The 13,420-nt window shown below is 37.4% G+C and overlaps 1 protein-coding gene across 1 annotated transcript; it reads left to right on the top strand.

The window, feature by feature from the left end:
* The first annotated feature begins 218 nt into the window (after positions 1-218).
* On the top strand, positions 219-12,626 carry LOC117302946 (pre-B-cell leukemia transcription factor 3-like). Its single transcript, XM_033786944.1, has 6 exons — positions 219-467; positions 1,022-1,215; positions 1,716-1,851; positions 2,238-2,427; positions 2,906-3,027; positions 4,838-12,626. Exons 1-6 carry the CDS (start codon positions 267-269, stop codon positions 5,000-5,002), a joined length of 1,008 nt encoding a protein of 335 aa, XP_033642835.1. The 5' UTR covers positions 219-266; the 3' UTR covers positions 5,003-12,626.
* The last annotated feature ends 794 nt before the right edge of the window (positions 12,627-13,420 follow it).

Raw genomic sequence — 13,420 nt, 5'->3', positions numbered from 1 at the left:
ACTGTCAACAGATATAACTCAGTACAGTTCAGACACTTTCAGTCTTTGATATCGCATTCCAGGCTGGAACGGTGTCGTTATCCTATCAAACTATTGTATGATCATTCAACGGTCGGATTAGCAAAAAGAGTTGCACAATCTGATGAGTAACAAGTCTCAACCGCTCATAATTTCTTTCTTAATCGATTTTTCTTTCTTCTTTCTTTCATCACACAGTTCTTAGTATCAGAGGTGCACAAGAGGAGGAGCCTCCCGATCCACAGCTGATGCGTCTTGACAACATGCTCATCGCAGAAGGCGTCGCCGGACCGGAGAAGGGCGGTGGGTCAGCAGCGGCGGCCGCAGCAGCAGCGGCGTCTGGAGGCGGACCGGGGCAACCCGACAACGCCATCGAGCACTCGGACTACCGAGCCAAACTAGCACAGATCAGGCAGATCTATCATACAGAGCTTGAGAAATACGAGCAGGTGGGTTAATCAATGTCAGCTAAGGGGCCCTTAATTAACTCTCCTGCTGGGTGCAAAAATGTCTTAATTGCGAGACCGTGCATCTTTTCATGTTTCTGTCATCTTAAACAAGTTTAACTTTACATGGAATTGGTTGGGCGATATTAATCTTTTGGTTGTGACACAAGATGTATAAAACTGCACAGAATGAAAAGGTTATAATCTATAACTAAAATCACTAGTTGTAGTACAATCAAAACCCAGAGGGGCTGAGAATCCACTTAACAGTCCATTATGTATACCGCCCTCTTGTGTTCTGAAGAAAATCCACTAGAATATGTTTCTCCTTGAAGTATAAAGGTTGAATTTAATGCCAATGGTTCATCAATGAATAAGATCATTCTTCTGAGCTTAAATCAGTACTTTAAACATCGAAGACTATTTGAACAATAACTTGGTTCATTTTTTTCCCCTTCCAAGTTAAAGTCAGTTATATTTATATTTATCAAAATTATTTAATTCAGCTGATATTTTTGGTTGTTTTCCCCCACCGGTTCTTCACTGTCCACCCCCAGCAGGCATGCAACGAGTTCACAACACATGTAATGAATCTCCTGAGAGAACAGAGTCGGACGCGGCCGATCGCGCCCAAGGAGATCGAGAGAATGGTCAACATCATCCACAGAAAGTTCAACGCAATTCAGGTTCAGCTTAAACAGAGCACGTGTGAGGCGGTCATGATTCTGAGGTCCAGGTTTCTAGACGCAAGGTAAGGACTTTTTAAGGACAGATATTTCAGTCTTAACTTGACTGGATCTGGATCTGGATCAATATTCTCATCGCTCTTATAAGAGCCAAAAGAGAAGAGAAGATGATGAAGAAAGTTCAGTTGTGGGAGGTAAACCCCAGAGAAATATTCCAGGGAAAAACCCACACAGTCATTAGTAGGGACTGAAAACCCAATCCACATAGTGGATTCGCACCAGGGTCCCAGAGGTGGAAGTCAATGCCAGACACGACTGTTAGGATCTACAGCCAAAGCCATTCGACATGCCACTTCACGCAAAACAACTTTGGTGCATTGGTTTACCAATTTCTCAAAAACTACAGCACCTCGGCAAGTAATAATAAGGGAAGCTTTCTACCTTCATTTATCTTAAAACTGTGAAAGCTTATTGTAATTCTGTAGAAATTGTGTTTTTTGTATTAGTACAAACATTACACAAAACCTTTAACAAGTTGTTTCTTTGTGTGTTTTTTATTTCTCAGGAGGAAAAGAAGGAATTTTAGTAAACAAGCCACAGAGATCCTAAATGAATATTTTTACTCACATTTGAGCAACCCATACCCCAGTGAAGAGGCCAAGGAAGAACTTGCAAGGAAGTGTGCGATAACGGTTGCACAGGTAAGGAATATAACCCCCCCCCCCCAAATCATCCTCCCTGTGGCGTGTCTTGGCCCAGTGAGTAAGAGCACCGAATTCAAACTCTGGTGTTTCTGATCAGCAGGATGTGGGTTCGAGTCCCAGTTGTGACACTTATCCATGATGATTTGTCCTTTGGATGGGACGTGAAGCCGTTGGTCCCGTGTGATGTGTAACTTCTGTACAAGAACCAAGTGCACTTATCGAAAAGAGAAGGGGTTCGCTCTGGTATTCCAGGTTTGATTGGCAGCATATTGCGCCACAGCATCGTGTAAACGATTACATGGTGCGTTGTAAAATGAGTTGGTCTCATACTTCAAACTTAAAAGTGATGTTTTATTTCCTCTGCCTGTTTCTACTTTATACAGGTTTCAAATTGGTTCGGCAACAAGAGAATCCGCTATAAGAAGAATATCGGCAAGGCCCAGGAAGAGGCTAATCTATATGCAGCTAAGAATGCAGCCGCCGCAGTATCTGTAGCAACGTCACAACACGATGGCAATCAGAGTCAGCCTCCATCGGCACCCAGCACACCTACAGGCAATGGTAGTAATCAGGGTAAGTTAAGTTTAGTAGCTTGGATTTGGGGAACAGTACCCGATTTCATGGTTCTGACAACTGTAAGCAAAGAATCAGCGCCTGCAGAAGCAGGGAATTCCCCCCTGATGTCAAGCTTATTTCACAAGTTAGTTGGGAGTTTTGGTTTGTACACATGCTTACTCCACATTACTAGGTACTCTACTCAAACACAACTAGCGCAGAAATTTGGTGCTTGCATTTAAGCGGAGAATGGTGATCGTAAGCGCAGAATTCGGCTGTTAGCAGAATCTATCAAAAATTCTCAATGTACCGAATACCCCCCGTTTAAAAAATGTGGCGCCCGAACAAAATCAGGAATAATTTGCGCAATTCGGCGATCGTGCAGGATTGGTTTGCCCCCAGACAAAATTTAACCCTGTAGAGAACTCTTGTTATTCTTTTGCAGTTTTCGTACATTTTTCTAAGAAGGTTTTTATTTACTCCTTGCCCACGACAGGTTCAGGTGGTTACATGTCGTCCCAGGGTCAGATGGTGAGCCAGGAGGGGTCATTCATGAACCTACAGAACGGAGACAGCTACAACATGGCCAGTCAAGTGGGAGCCAACGTTCAGTCACAGGTACACTACTGACACACACTCGTACGCTGTAAGCTCCTTCAGGGGTCATTTTCTTTCTGTAATCTTTGTCTGCGTGTTTTTAGTTTTTGTTTTGTTTCTTTTATCCTCATCGTTATTAACACAGTCAGCTTTTGTGATTTGTTTAGAATGACCAGCTTTTACTGATCCGCTTTTCTGATTTTATTAGATCAACTAGTGTTCCTGATCCCAAAATAATCTTTGTGTCTGTTTGTTTTTTTGTTTGTTTGTTGGTTGGTTTGTTCATTCCTTCGTTTGTTCCTTCGTTCGTTCGTTGTTTGTGCGTTCGTTGATTGTGCGTTCGTTGATTGTTTGTTTGTTCGTTTGTTTGTTTGTTTACTTGTTTGTTTGTTGCTTGTTTGTTTGTTTGTGTGTGTTTGTTTGTTTGTTTGTTTGTTTGTTTGTTTGTTTGTTTGTTTGTTTGTTGCCCAGTCATGTTCCAGTTTTTGTTTGTATAAAAAAAATATCTTAAAAAGCATCAGTGTGTTCATAAACTATACAGTCATTTTGTTTCATCATCATCATCATCATCAACATTATTTTAATAACAGTAATCAGAATCATTAGAGTTAAACAAAATTATCATGATCGATATCTGTAATCATAATGTTCGTTATTCCTCATTTTTTGAAAACCTCCTCACATTTCATTTTCACTCTTTCTGCAAGTTATTTCCACCTTGTCTTGTCCCATCGTTTATTGCTCCCAGTCTTGCTGTTGTTTCTTCTTATCTGTCACCGTTGTTTTCTTGACTTAAAGTAAATGAATTAAAGGCAGTGGACACTATTGGTAATTGCTAAAAATAATTATTTGCATAAAACCTTACTTGGTAACGAGTAATGGGGAGCTGTTGATAGTATAATACATTGTGAGAAACGGCTCCTTCTGAAGTAACATAGTTTTCGAGAAAGAAGTCATTTTTCTCGAATTTTATTTTGAGACCTCATATTTAGAATGTGAGGTCTGGAAATCAAGCATCAGAAAGCACCAAACTTTGTGTGACAAGGGTGTTTTTTTCCTTTCATTATTATCTCGCAAATTTGATGACCGATTGAGCTCAAATTTTCACAGGTTTGTTATTTCGTGCATATGATGAGATACAGCAAGTGAGAAGACTGGTCTTTGACAATTACCAATAGTGTCCACTGTCTTTAATCACAGGAGGAACTGATATGGAAACCCAGGACCTCCTCGAAGTCAAAATCCATCCATCCAATCCAATCCATCCGTAGATCTTGGCGCCTTTTGTTGTTTTTGAACCTCATTGTAAAAATGGAAAAAGCTTCAAATGAAATTCTAACAACACTGGGATTGGATTGCAGAATTTGAAAGGAAGGCATATCTTTTAACTTTGTTTTACCCAAATACACCGATGTGTGTGAGCACTGTATAGTCAGTGCTTTCCCGAGCTCTGTGAAAAAAAAAATCACAGGCATATTACCAGGTTGGGATTCGAACCCAGGACCTTTGCAACTCTAGAGCAGTGTCTTACCAACTAGACCACCGAGATTGCCCAGTAGCTAAAAGCATAGCTGTTCAGTAAACGCTAGTCCAACTAATGCTGACTGCAGGCCTGGAGATCTTTGAAAGGCCATTTTAATTTTTTAAAGGGCACTTCTATTGGCATTGTCATAAAGAACTAAGATCGTTTCAATCATTGTACAAGGAGATTTGAAAAACTATTATAAGCATGTTGTGCTAATAATCGATTTATAACAAAAGATATTTGCAGTATCTGTTGCTCGTAATTTTTCCTTCTTTTCCTCATAATTTTTCCTTCTTTTCTTTCTAGGTTGCTAGTCTACGGCAGGTCATATCCCAGACAGGGGGTTACGGTGGGGAACCATTACCCCCTCACACCCAACCCCACTCTATATATGACCCGAGTATGACCCAGTATGCCAACCAGCACGTCTCCGGCCGAGCCAGCGGGGGTGAGGTGGTGGGGGCGTCGTGACGCCGCTCCCCAGGAACGAGCGGAGAGTTGTGATTGTTGATTGTGCCACCGATTCATCCTAAAACAGTGACTGATCGCTGCTTCACCAGATTCTGAATCAAAAAAGATGGCCTCCCTCCATGTTTAAACTGATTTTGAATAGATGAAATATACACGTAGACATTCTTCTTTCTCAAGTGAGAAGATAGCGGACTTTTCGTCAAGAATCAATTATAGTTTTCCTTATGTGCCATGTTTGTATTATCGCAATGTCTGACCAACTGTTCTCACAAGACTGTTCTTCTCTGCGAAGTCTGCTTTTGTTCTGCGCAACAAACATTTTCAAGTCTTCATTGCTCTCTTAATGTGGACCTCTGTGCTTCTTGATATATCGCGCCGGAGAGATTCTCTAGAAACTGAATTGTGCCGCCAGTGGGAGTTCAAAAGACCATTAAATGTATGGTGGTCATATGAAATAGCATTGTTTACATGGCGGACTTGATTCTAAAATCTGGTCAATCTTAGGCGCCACCCGCCACCTCCCCTGAGGACTTCAAAAATATGTGGAGATATACAGCGAAGAGGCCTTCTCGCCAGATCAGATACTTGATTTTGCCGTTGAGTATATATTATTCTTCTTACTGGTAGGGAAGGCAAAGATAACGGTAGCCTGTTTTGATTTCATAGCTCTTTCATGAGAGTTAATGGTTTCTATACACAAGAATTGTCCCAAAACAGAAGTATGCCTTTATTTCCTGAAACTATTTTGCCAAACAATGAAATACACCTTCTGCTGGCTGTATTAGATATTTACGCAAACTTGTCTGTTTTGCCAAATCGTTTTATACAAGGAATTATTTATGTAAAAATGAGTTGAATAAGACATTGGGAGAAAAGGGGGGTATGAATTACCTGTTGCATACTGCCTACCAAACAAAATAATCTGTGGTTTAAATGTTTAACGACCTTTGTTTTGACTGAAGCGGAGTTCATTTGTATGAAAAAGCCAAGTTTTAGACTAACGACGCACTTTCATGGAGGTTTGGGTAAAGATTTGTTAACACTTCATCATTTCAGGGTTATTTGAAGAAGAAAGAAACTCAACAACCCAAAACATGTCAGTCACGCTCAGCGGAACAATTGTTCAAAGGGAAAAAGCTCTCTGTTTTAAATTATAACCCAAACAAAAGAGCGGGAAAATGAATTTGGTCAAACACAATCGTCTGTTTGTTCCTAGTGTTCAGGAGTTTCAAAATGAACACTTTACAAGTTAATGCTCCTTGCTAAATGGAATAGTAGTTCCAGAATTCTAAGAGATTATTTGAAGACCTGAATCCAAACTTAATTGTTATCTTCCAAGATGGAAGGATGTTGTATCCGTGTAACCCCCATCACTCTAATGTTTACCGTATAGAGTTTTCTGTGTGTGTGTGCGTTTGTACGTGTGTTTTTACAAGTATTTCAGACACGATGACATGGCTTTTTTATTTGGGTTTTTTGGTGGAGTGGTGTATTCATTGTCACACATACGTATTCCATCTGTTTTTCAGCTTATTTTTATTCTTAAAACAACGTGCCATTATTTTTTAAGTGTTTGATACTCTTGTATATATTGAAAATTGACTAGAAAGGGAAAAAAGCGTCTTCAAGTAATGCGTGCATGTAAAACAGTGTAGGCATTTTGCTTTTTAATTTTTCAAGACTGGCTGTTTGCCTCATTTCAGTTTTGATAAAACCACATAGTTACTTGATAAGTTGCTTATTGTCGAGACCAACCAATATGTCATCTCTTAATTTGTAAATATGAAAATTAACAACAGTAACATTGCCTTTCAGATCTGGTTTGTCAACATTTTTTTTTTTTTTTTTTTGAAATGCAGTACAATACTAAGCCGAGAGAAATATTAAGTGTGTATTATGGTTTTATTTGATTTTATTTTTAAATTTTTGTTTGTATTTTTTAGGGGGTTCTAACTGCCAATGATTTTTGGCTGTTGCTTCCAAAATGCACCATTATTGGACAATATATTCACATCCCGCAATGCATTTTCTGCCCTTAAAAAAAAAAAAAAAAAATGTTTAGTTTGTGGAATTTCTGAAAGTAAATCACAATTATGATCAAGGTTTTTGAACAGGGGCTCTTTTATCATATCAAAGTCACTCTGTTGATTTCTTGCAACAGCTGCAAAACATTAAACCAAGTGAAGGTCATATGGCATCATTTACATCTTCCTTGTCTCATTACGACAATTTGACTCGCTAATTGAGTGCACATAAACGAGATTAAAAAAACATATCTGTTACAGCGTGTGACACACATCGTTTATCAATGAATGTGCCATTTTTAACTAATTAGCGTCTACTACCAAACTTGATTCATTGAATCCAATTAACCCAGAAGTGTTTTGTCTTTTTTTTTTTCAGAAACAAAAAAGTCAAGTATTTATAGGTTGAAATGAATTACTGGCGATAGATTAGACTTGAGTGCGAAACCTCAATCAAACCATGTAAACAGTTTGAAGGGTTCTCATTTTAACTATCACATCAAGTTTTGTCATTTTAAGCGAGCAGTATTGGTGATAGTTGTGAACGACTGTGTTTTAGCATTGGTTCACATCTTACCAGCCGAAATCGATTTTCAAACCATTGTGGGATAAATGAAATGAGAATGCACTATTGGATCTTGAAACAATCAATTCACTATATGAACATTTGTTACAAAGAACTCTTCTACAAACAAAAGCTGGGTTCTTTGACAGAAAAGAAATGTAGTTTAAAGACAAAAAGTGTATTTATCAGCTATGAAATTGAAACTATTGTTAAATTTACAAAAAAAACCAATGGCATATTTTTCCTAAACAATATCCTGTGTGAAGCTGTACTTTACACAAATGCAGCTAAAATAGTGAACAATTATTTATTCTCTACATATTCCAAACTGTTTTGGGTTTCCAATATACATATTAACGTAGCCAGTCATAACGAGAGCCACTACGCAAAAGGCTACGCTATTTATTGTCTGAAGATTTTAAATGTTTTAAAAAAATGCCAATGAAATTAACCTTTGTTTTCTAGCTGGAATTTTTTTAAAGTGACTTGTACATTGTTGGGTTTTCTTTTTAAAACAGTTGTAAGTTTTATTAAGAAAAAGGAAGAAGCAGTGAGTTTTGCATGCAGGCATGCCGTTGCTTTGGTCACAGTAAATGACAAGTTTTTTTTTATGGTCCTTGCAAATAACTTCAACAATTGCCAAAGTTCATCTTCTGTACCTTTTCGCCTTGTTAATCTCAGACCTCTATAAGAAAAAAAGATCCCGTTTTTTGTTTTCTTTTCTTTAAAATCTAGATTGTAATATTAACTTAACAGAATGGAAGTAGAGAATCTTGGGGGATAATGATCATAGTAAAGACACGTTGCGTTAATCTACTTTGCATCATGATGGTTTGAATGTTATTTGTTGTTGCCAAACCATTTGCGACTGAGAATGCTAGAAATGGATCACTTGATTCAGTAGCCTTTGCTGAGGTCAAACAATGGTTTGCACCACAGCCAGTAATAGGTCATCCTTTGACCTCAATGAGGCCAGAGCTAGAAATGTGAAACAAGCTACATATTCTGAGGGGAAAATAAATTGTGCCACATGTATTTAGCTTCATGAACAGACATGAGGACACATCATTTTGCAGTTAAGTTCGCGGAAAATTGTTTGCTTTTCATGCATCATTTGTTTTATGCAATTACAGCCACTTCCTTAAATATGCGGTTTACACTGAAATACAATTTTTTATGTAGAATTCTAGGCGAGCTCTGATTGGACAGGAGTTGTAGATTGACTTGTTGATTGGTGTATTCTTCCCTTTTAAAAATGTGTTTGGGATCCCAATGGAGCTCGTCGGGATTCTCGACAAAACAACAGGATCCCGACCACATTTTTTAAGGGTTTAACATGAAAAATTCAATTATTTATTACAGCGATAAAAAAAATACATCAAATCATGTTTGGCTCAATTCCAATTAACCATCGGTGGTGTATGTGATAAACAAGTAACCTGATATGTAAACAATGCATTTTTTTAATGAATGAAGATTTGTCATTAGTTCCTTTGTTACTAGCAGACGTTGATATAATACCTATTCAGTTTTCTATGATGTATTGAACAATGCAAGAGGAGGTTACTGTGTCACTTGAATAATACCTGATTGTGCACTGAGGTATAAAATATGAGCCCAAGTCACAATGGAGAATTGTTGTTAGATCCGGGTTGAACAGCCACACATTGTTCATTTTATCCCTCGTATAAAATCCCGCTTTCCCCCCACAGTGGAACAAAGTCAGACATAAATTTGAGTTTAATGTACCTTCTGAAAGTAGACCCTGAAGTTCTGCATTGTGAAAGATTTCCATGTATATGCTGTTTTAATTTGCCAAAACAGGGTAGAAACCTTGCGTTGAAAATTGTTTAAAATGCTGTTTTTAAGTTTCATGTGGCATGAGATGAATTTGATGTTTGACTGTACACTTTAAGTCAATAGATTGCACATGACGTTATTGACAACTATCTTTGATGAAATGTGCACGCGTGCAAGGCTATCATTGACTGAGACTTATGCGCATTGCGAGCACACGCGCGTACTTTTCCCATTGGATATCATCAAATATGGCAATCAATGACGCTACGTGCAATCCATCTATCTATATCAGCTTTGGTCTATCAATGGACTATCACTGTATGTTTTTTACCATTGTGATGTCATCTGTGATACCTTAGCTAAACCATAGAGATATATATAAGAACTAGAGGGCGCACTGGCCTATGTAAGCAGCCCAGCATGCGCGCATGCGGCCATTTTGTAAGTTGACAAAACAGCATCACACAGCGTGTTTGTGTGGCCATTTTGTAAGTTGACAAAACAGCATTGCGTAGCGTTCAATGAACACAAACTCCCACGAGTACTTCATAATCAAGGCGCGTACAGAATGGCGCGCGTGTCTTGTGCAAGCAGCATCAGCAGTGCGCCCTCTAGTTCTTATATATAACTATATGAGCTAAACTCAGTTGGTCTCTTAAAAACTTTTCCCACACTCCTTGAAGTACATTATTGTATGCCAGTTTTATTCATTCGTTCATTCGGTTTATCGTTTCATTGATTGTTTTATATTTGGAAATTTTTACCGATAAACATTTTACTTTTTATGAACATATTTTTGCTTGAATGATTTCATAAAGCTATTGTAGTCTAGTTCAATATTCATCTAATCTTGGAAAACATTATTTGTTCTTTGCCAAAGAAAGACGTGTCATACTCAGATTTTACTTCGGTTTTCTATTTTTCCTCTTTTTTTTTTTTAAAACCTGTATCATCCTCCATCTGAAGACAAGAAAATGTAATTGCGTTGAAACAATGTGGATAAACCTAGGAATCTGTTGCTTCTTTCTTGCCCCTCCTGTTTTCATGTTTTATTTTTCTATCAGTATTTTAATGAAGTGTTTTTTCTGGGTTTTTATTTTTAAGTAGCCTTAAGTATGAGTTTGCTGGTGGAACCATGCCATAGTCTTATTTGGTGTGGAAAATGCATTGAAGGGCAGTTTTCTATATGTTTGCAATTATCCAGTGCCAATGGGTGGTGTTTTTATGATTTTTTAAGTTGACTGTCGGGGGATCTCAACGCCGAACGTGATAAGGTTTTAAAAAGTCACATAAACAAATGGGTGGTTTTAAAGTATTGGAAAGACGCTTGCTTTGTCTGTAACCAATGGGAGTCATGTTGACACTTGGTGGCAGCAGACATACTGGTTAATTTTCAGAGACTTTTTTCTCAAATACCCATTGCGCAAGCGTGTGTACGGGGTATTTGTGATAAGGTCTAATGGTTCGTCATAGGCCCTTTTGAAAACCATGGCTTGGGCTCTGACTTTGGCTCTGGCTTTGGCTTTGGCTTTGTCTCCTTCAGATAGAGAGATGGGGTTGATGGCTAGCTGAAGATTTGGCTCAAAAAAGTTCCCAAAAGGGCTTGCGAAAACAATGGAAAACTACCCAGTATGTTGACTGCCATAAAAATACTTGGCGCGTCTCCCGATAAATACGGCAGTTATTGCAAGACGAGTTGCAAGTCATTTTTGTTTTCCACTGTATCACTAAGATTCATAGACTAATATTCCAGGCTACATGTGTTCACTTAAAAGATGAAGAAAGATATTTTTTCTTGAACTTCTGTATAAATAGTTTTTTTTTTAATTGATGGGTGCTATGCACGTGTAATTAATCAGAGTGTAATGTAGAAATTTAAGGCCATAATTTTCAGTTAATTTAGAACTTAAAAATTACAAAAAAAAATTACATAAACCTCACTTTAAAATGTGAATTTTTTGTACATTGTACAGTCATTGTAGAACAGTCATTACTGGAGATTTAAAAAAAAAAAAAGTTCAGAGTGGAAGGGTTAAAGTTCATACGTAGGTCATAGGTCATGGAAATTTAAAATCACTTTGTACATAGTTATAACATTAATAATAATAATCAAAATGATGCCTTAACCCTTGCACTCTGTCTTTGTAGTTTTAGAAAAGCAAGAAACTGTTGCTTGTACTGTCACCGAGGTTGCTAAGATTGTTTTTATAAGAATAATCCATGTATTCAGTGTTTCCTTTAAACAAAAAATGATACCTCACTGTACAGGCAACACTTTCTGAACGATATTTAGTTTAACTGTACATTCATATGTACTGGTTTTAACATTATAGCCTAGCATATTGAACTGTTGAGAGATAACACAGATGATTAAACTGTAGTAACACCCCCATGGTGTAAATAATACACTTTTACAAATTCAAGATACACTTCACAGTGCTGAAAAAACCAAGTTCAGTGTGTTTCTAATACACCTTTTGTTTAATCGGTAGTAACACCTCAGTGTTTATAATACACTTTCATAGTGGTAAGAATACACAGTGTTTATAGTACACTGCGTAGTGTTAATAATACAATGCATAGTGTTAACAATACACTGTGTAGTGTTTACAATACACTGCGTAGTGTTTATAATACACTGCGTAATGTTTACAATACACTGCATAGTGTTTATAATACACTGCGTAATGTTAACAATACACTGCGTAGTATTTACAATACACTGAGTAGTGTTTATAATACACTGCGTAGTGTTTACAATACATTGCGAAGTGTTTACAATACACTGTGTAGTGTTTACAATACACTTCATGGTGTTTCACACTTCTTGGTGTTAAAGATGAGTTACAGCCTTGGTATTTTCAAAAGTAAATCACGAGTGTTGTGGAAGATTCATCAAGAGCTGAAATGGTCAGTCTACAAGAAAATTTGAAGCTGTATCTCACCATTAACCGTAGCTTTCAGTGTTAATAAAACACTATATGGTGTTAACAATCACTTCATAGTGTAAAAAAGATACTACAAGGTGTTAATTCTACCCTTTTTAGTGTTTATTTTACACTTCATGGTGTGTACAATTCACTTCATGGTGTTATCTGATCTAGGCTTGATGTGACAGCCTTAACTACTGTAAATCTCTCTTATTATTACCGTTGTCTTTGAGTTTGAGAAGACCACCGTACGTACCCTACAACACAAAAGATGGTTTGTAATAAATACATTGGTGGAAAATGAATTTTGTGCTTCTTTGTGTCATTTTGTTTCGATGATTGGAATTAGCCTTGTGCACATTTTCGGCGAAAATTTAGCCACATTTTTTGACAAGTACACAAGGCGAAATTTAGCCTGAAATAGAGAACTCTACAAATGCCTTGTGAACAAATGTGTACTGTGCCTTGTACAGATTTTCAGGCACAATTTCACAAGTTCATGAGGCTATAATTAAGCCTTGTACACTTTTCAGGCAAAATTGCCTTGTACATATTTTCAGCCAAAATTTCACGAGTGAACTTGTCAAATTTTGCTTGAAAAAGTCTACAGCGATTAGCCTTGTGAATTTTGCTGGAAAAAGTCTACAAGCCTTGTGAATTTTGCTGGGAAAAGTCTACAAGGCTATATATAGCCTTGTGAATTTTGCTTGAAAAGGTATACAAGGCTATAAGCCTTGTGAATTTTGCTTCAAAAAGTCTACCTTGTGAATTTTGCTTGAAAAGGTCTACAAGGCTATAGCCTTGTGAATTTTGCTGGAAAAAGTCTACAAGCCTTGTGAATTTTGCTGGGAAAAGTCTACAAGGCTATAGCCTTGTGAATTTTGCTTGAAAAGGTATACAAGGCTATAGCCTTGTGAATTTTGCTTCAAAAAGTCTACCTTGTGAATTTTGCTGGAAAAAGTCTACAAGACTTTTGCTTCAAAAAGTCTACAAGGCTATAGCCTTGTGAATTTTGCTTTAAAAAGTCTACCTTGTTCAAAAAGTCTACCTTGTGAATTTTGCTTGAAAAGGTATACAAGGCTATAGCCTTGTGAATTTT

Source organism: Asterias rubens, chromosome 19, assembly GCF_902459465.1.
Source record: "Asterias rubens chromosome 19, eAstRub1.3, whole genome shotgun sequence".
NCBI classification, from domain to species: domain Eukaryota; kingdom Metazoa; phylum Echinodermata; class Asteroidea; order Forcipulatida; family Asteriidae; genus Asterias; species Asterias rubens.
The sequence above is the reverse complement of the archived record's forward strand: the minus strand, read 5'-3'. Positions and strand labels throughout refer to the sequence as shown.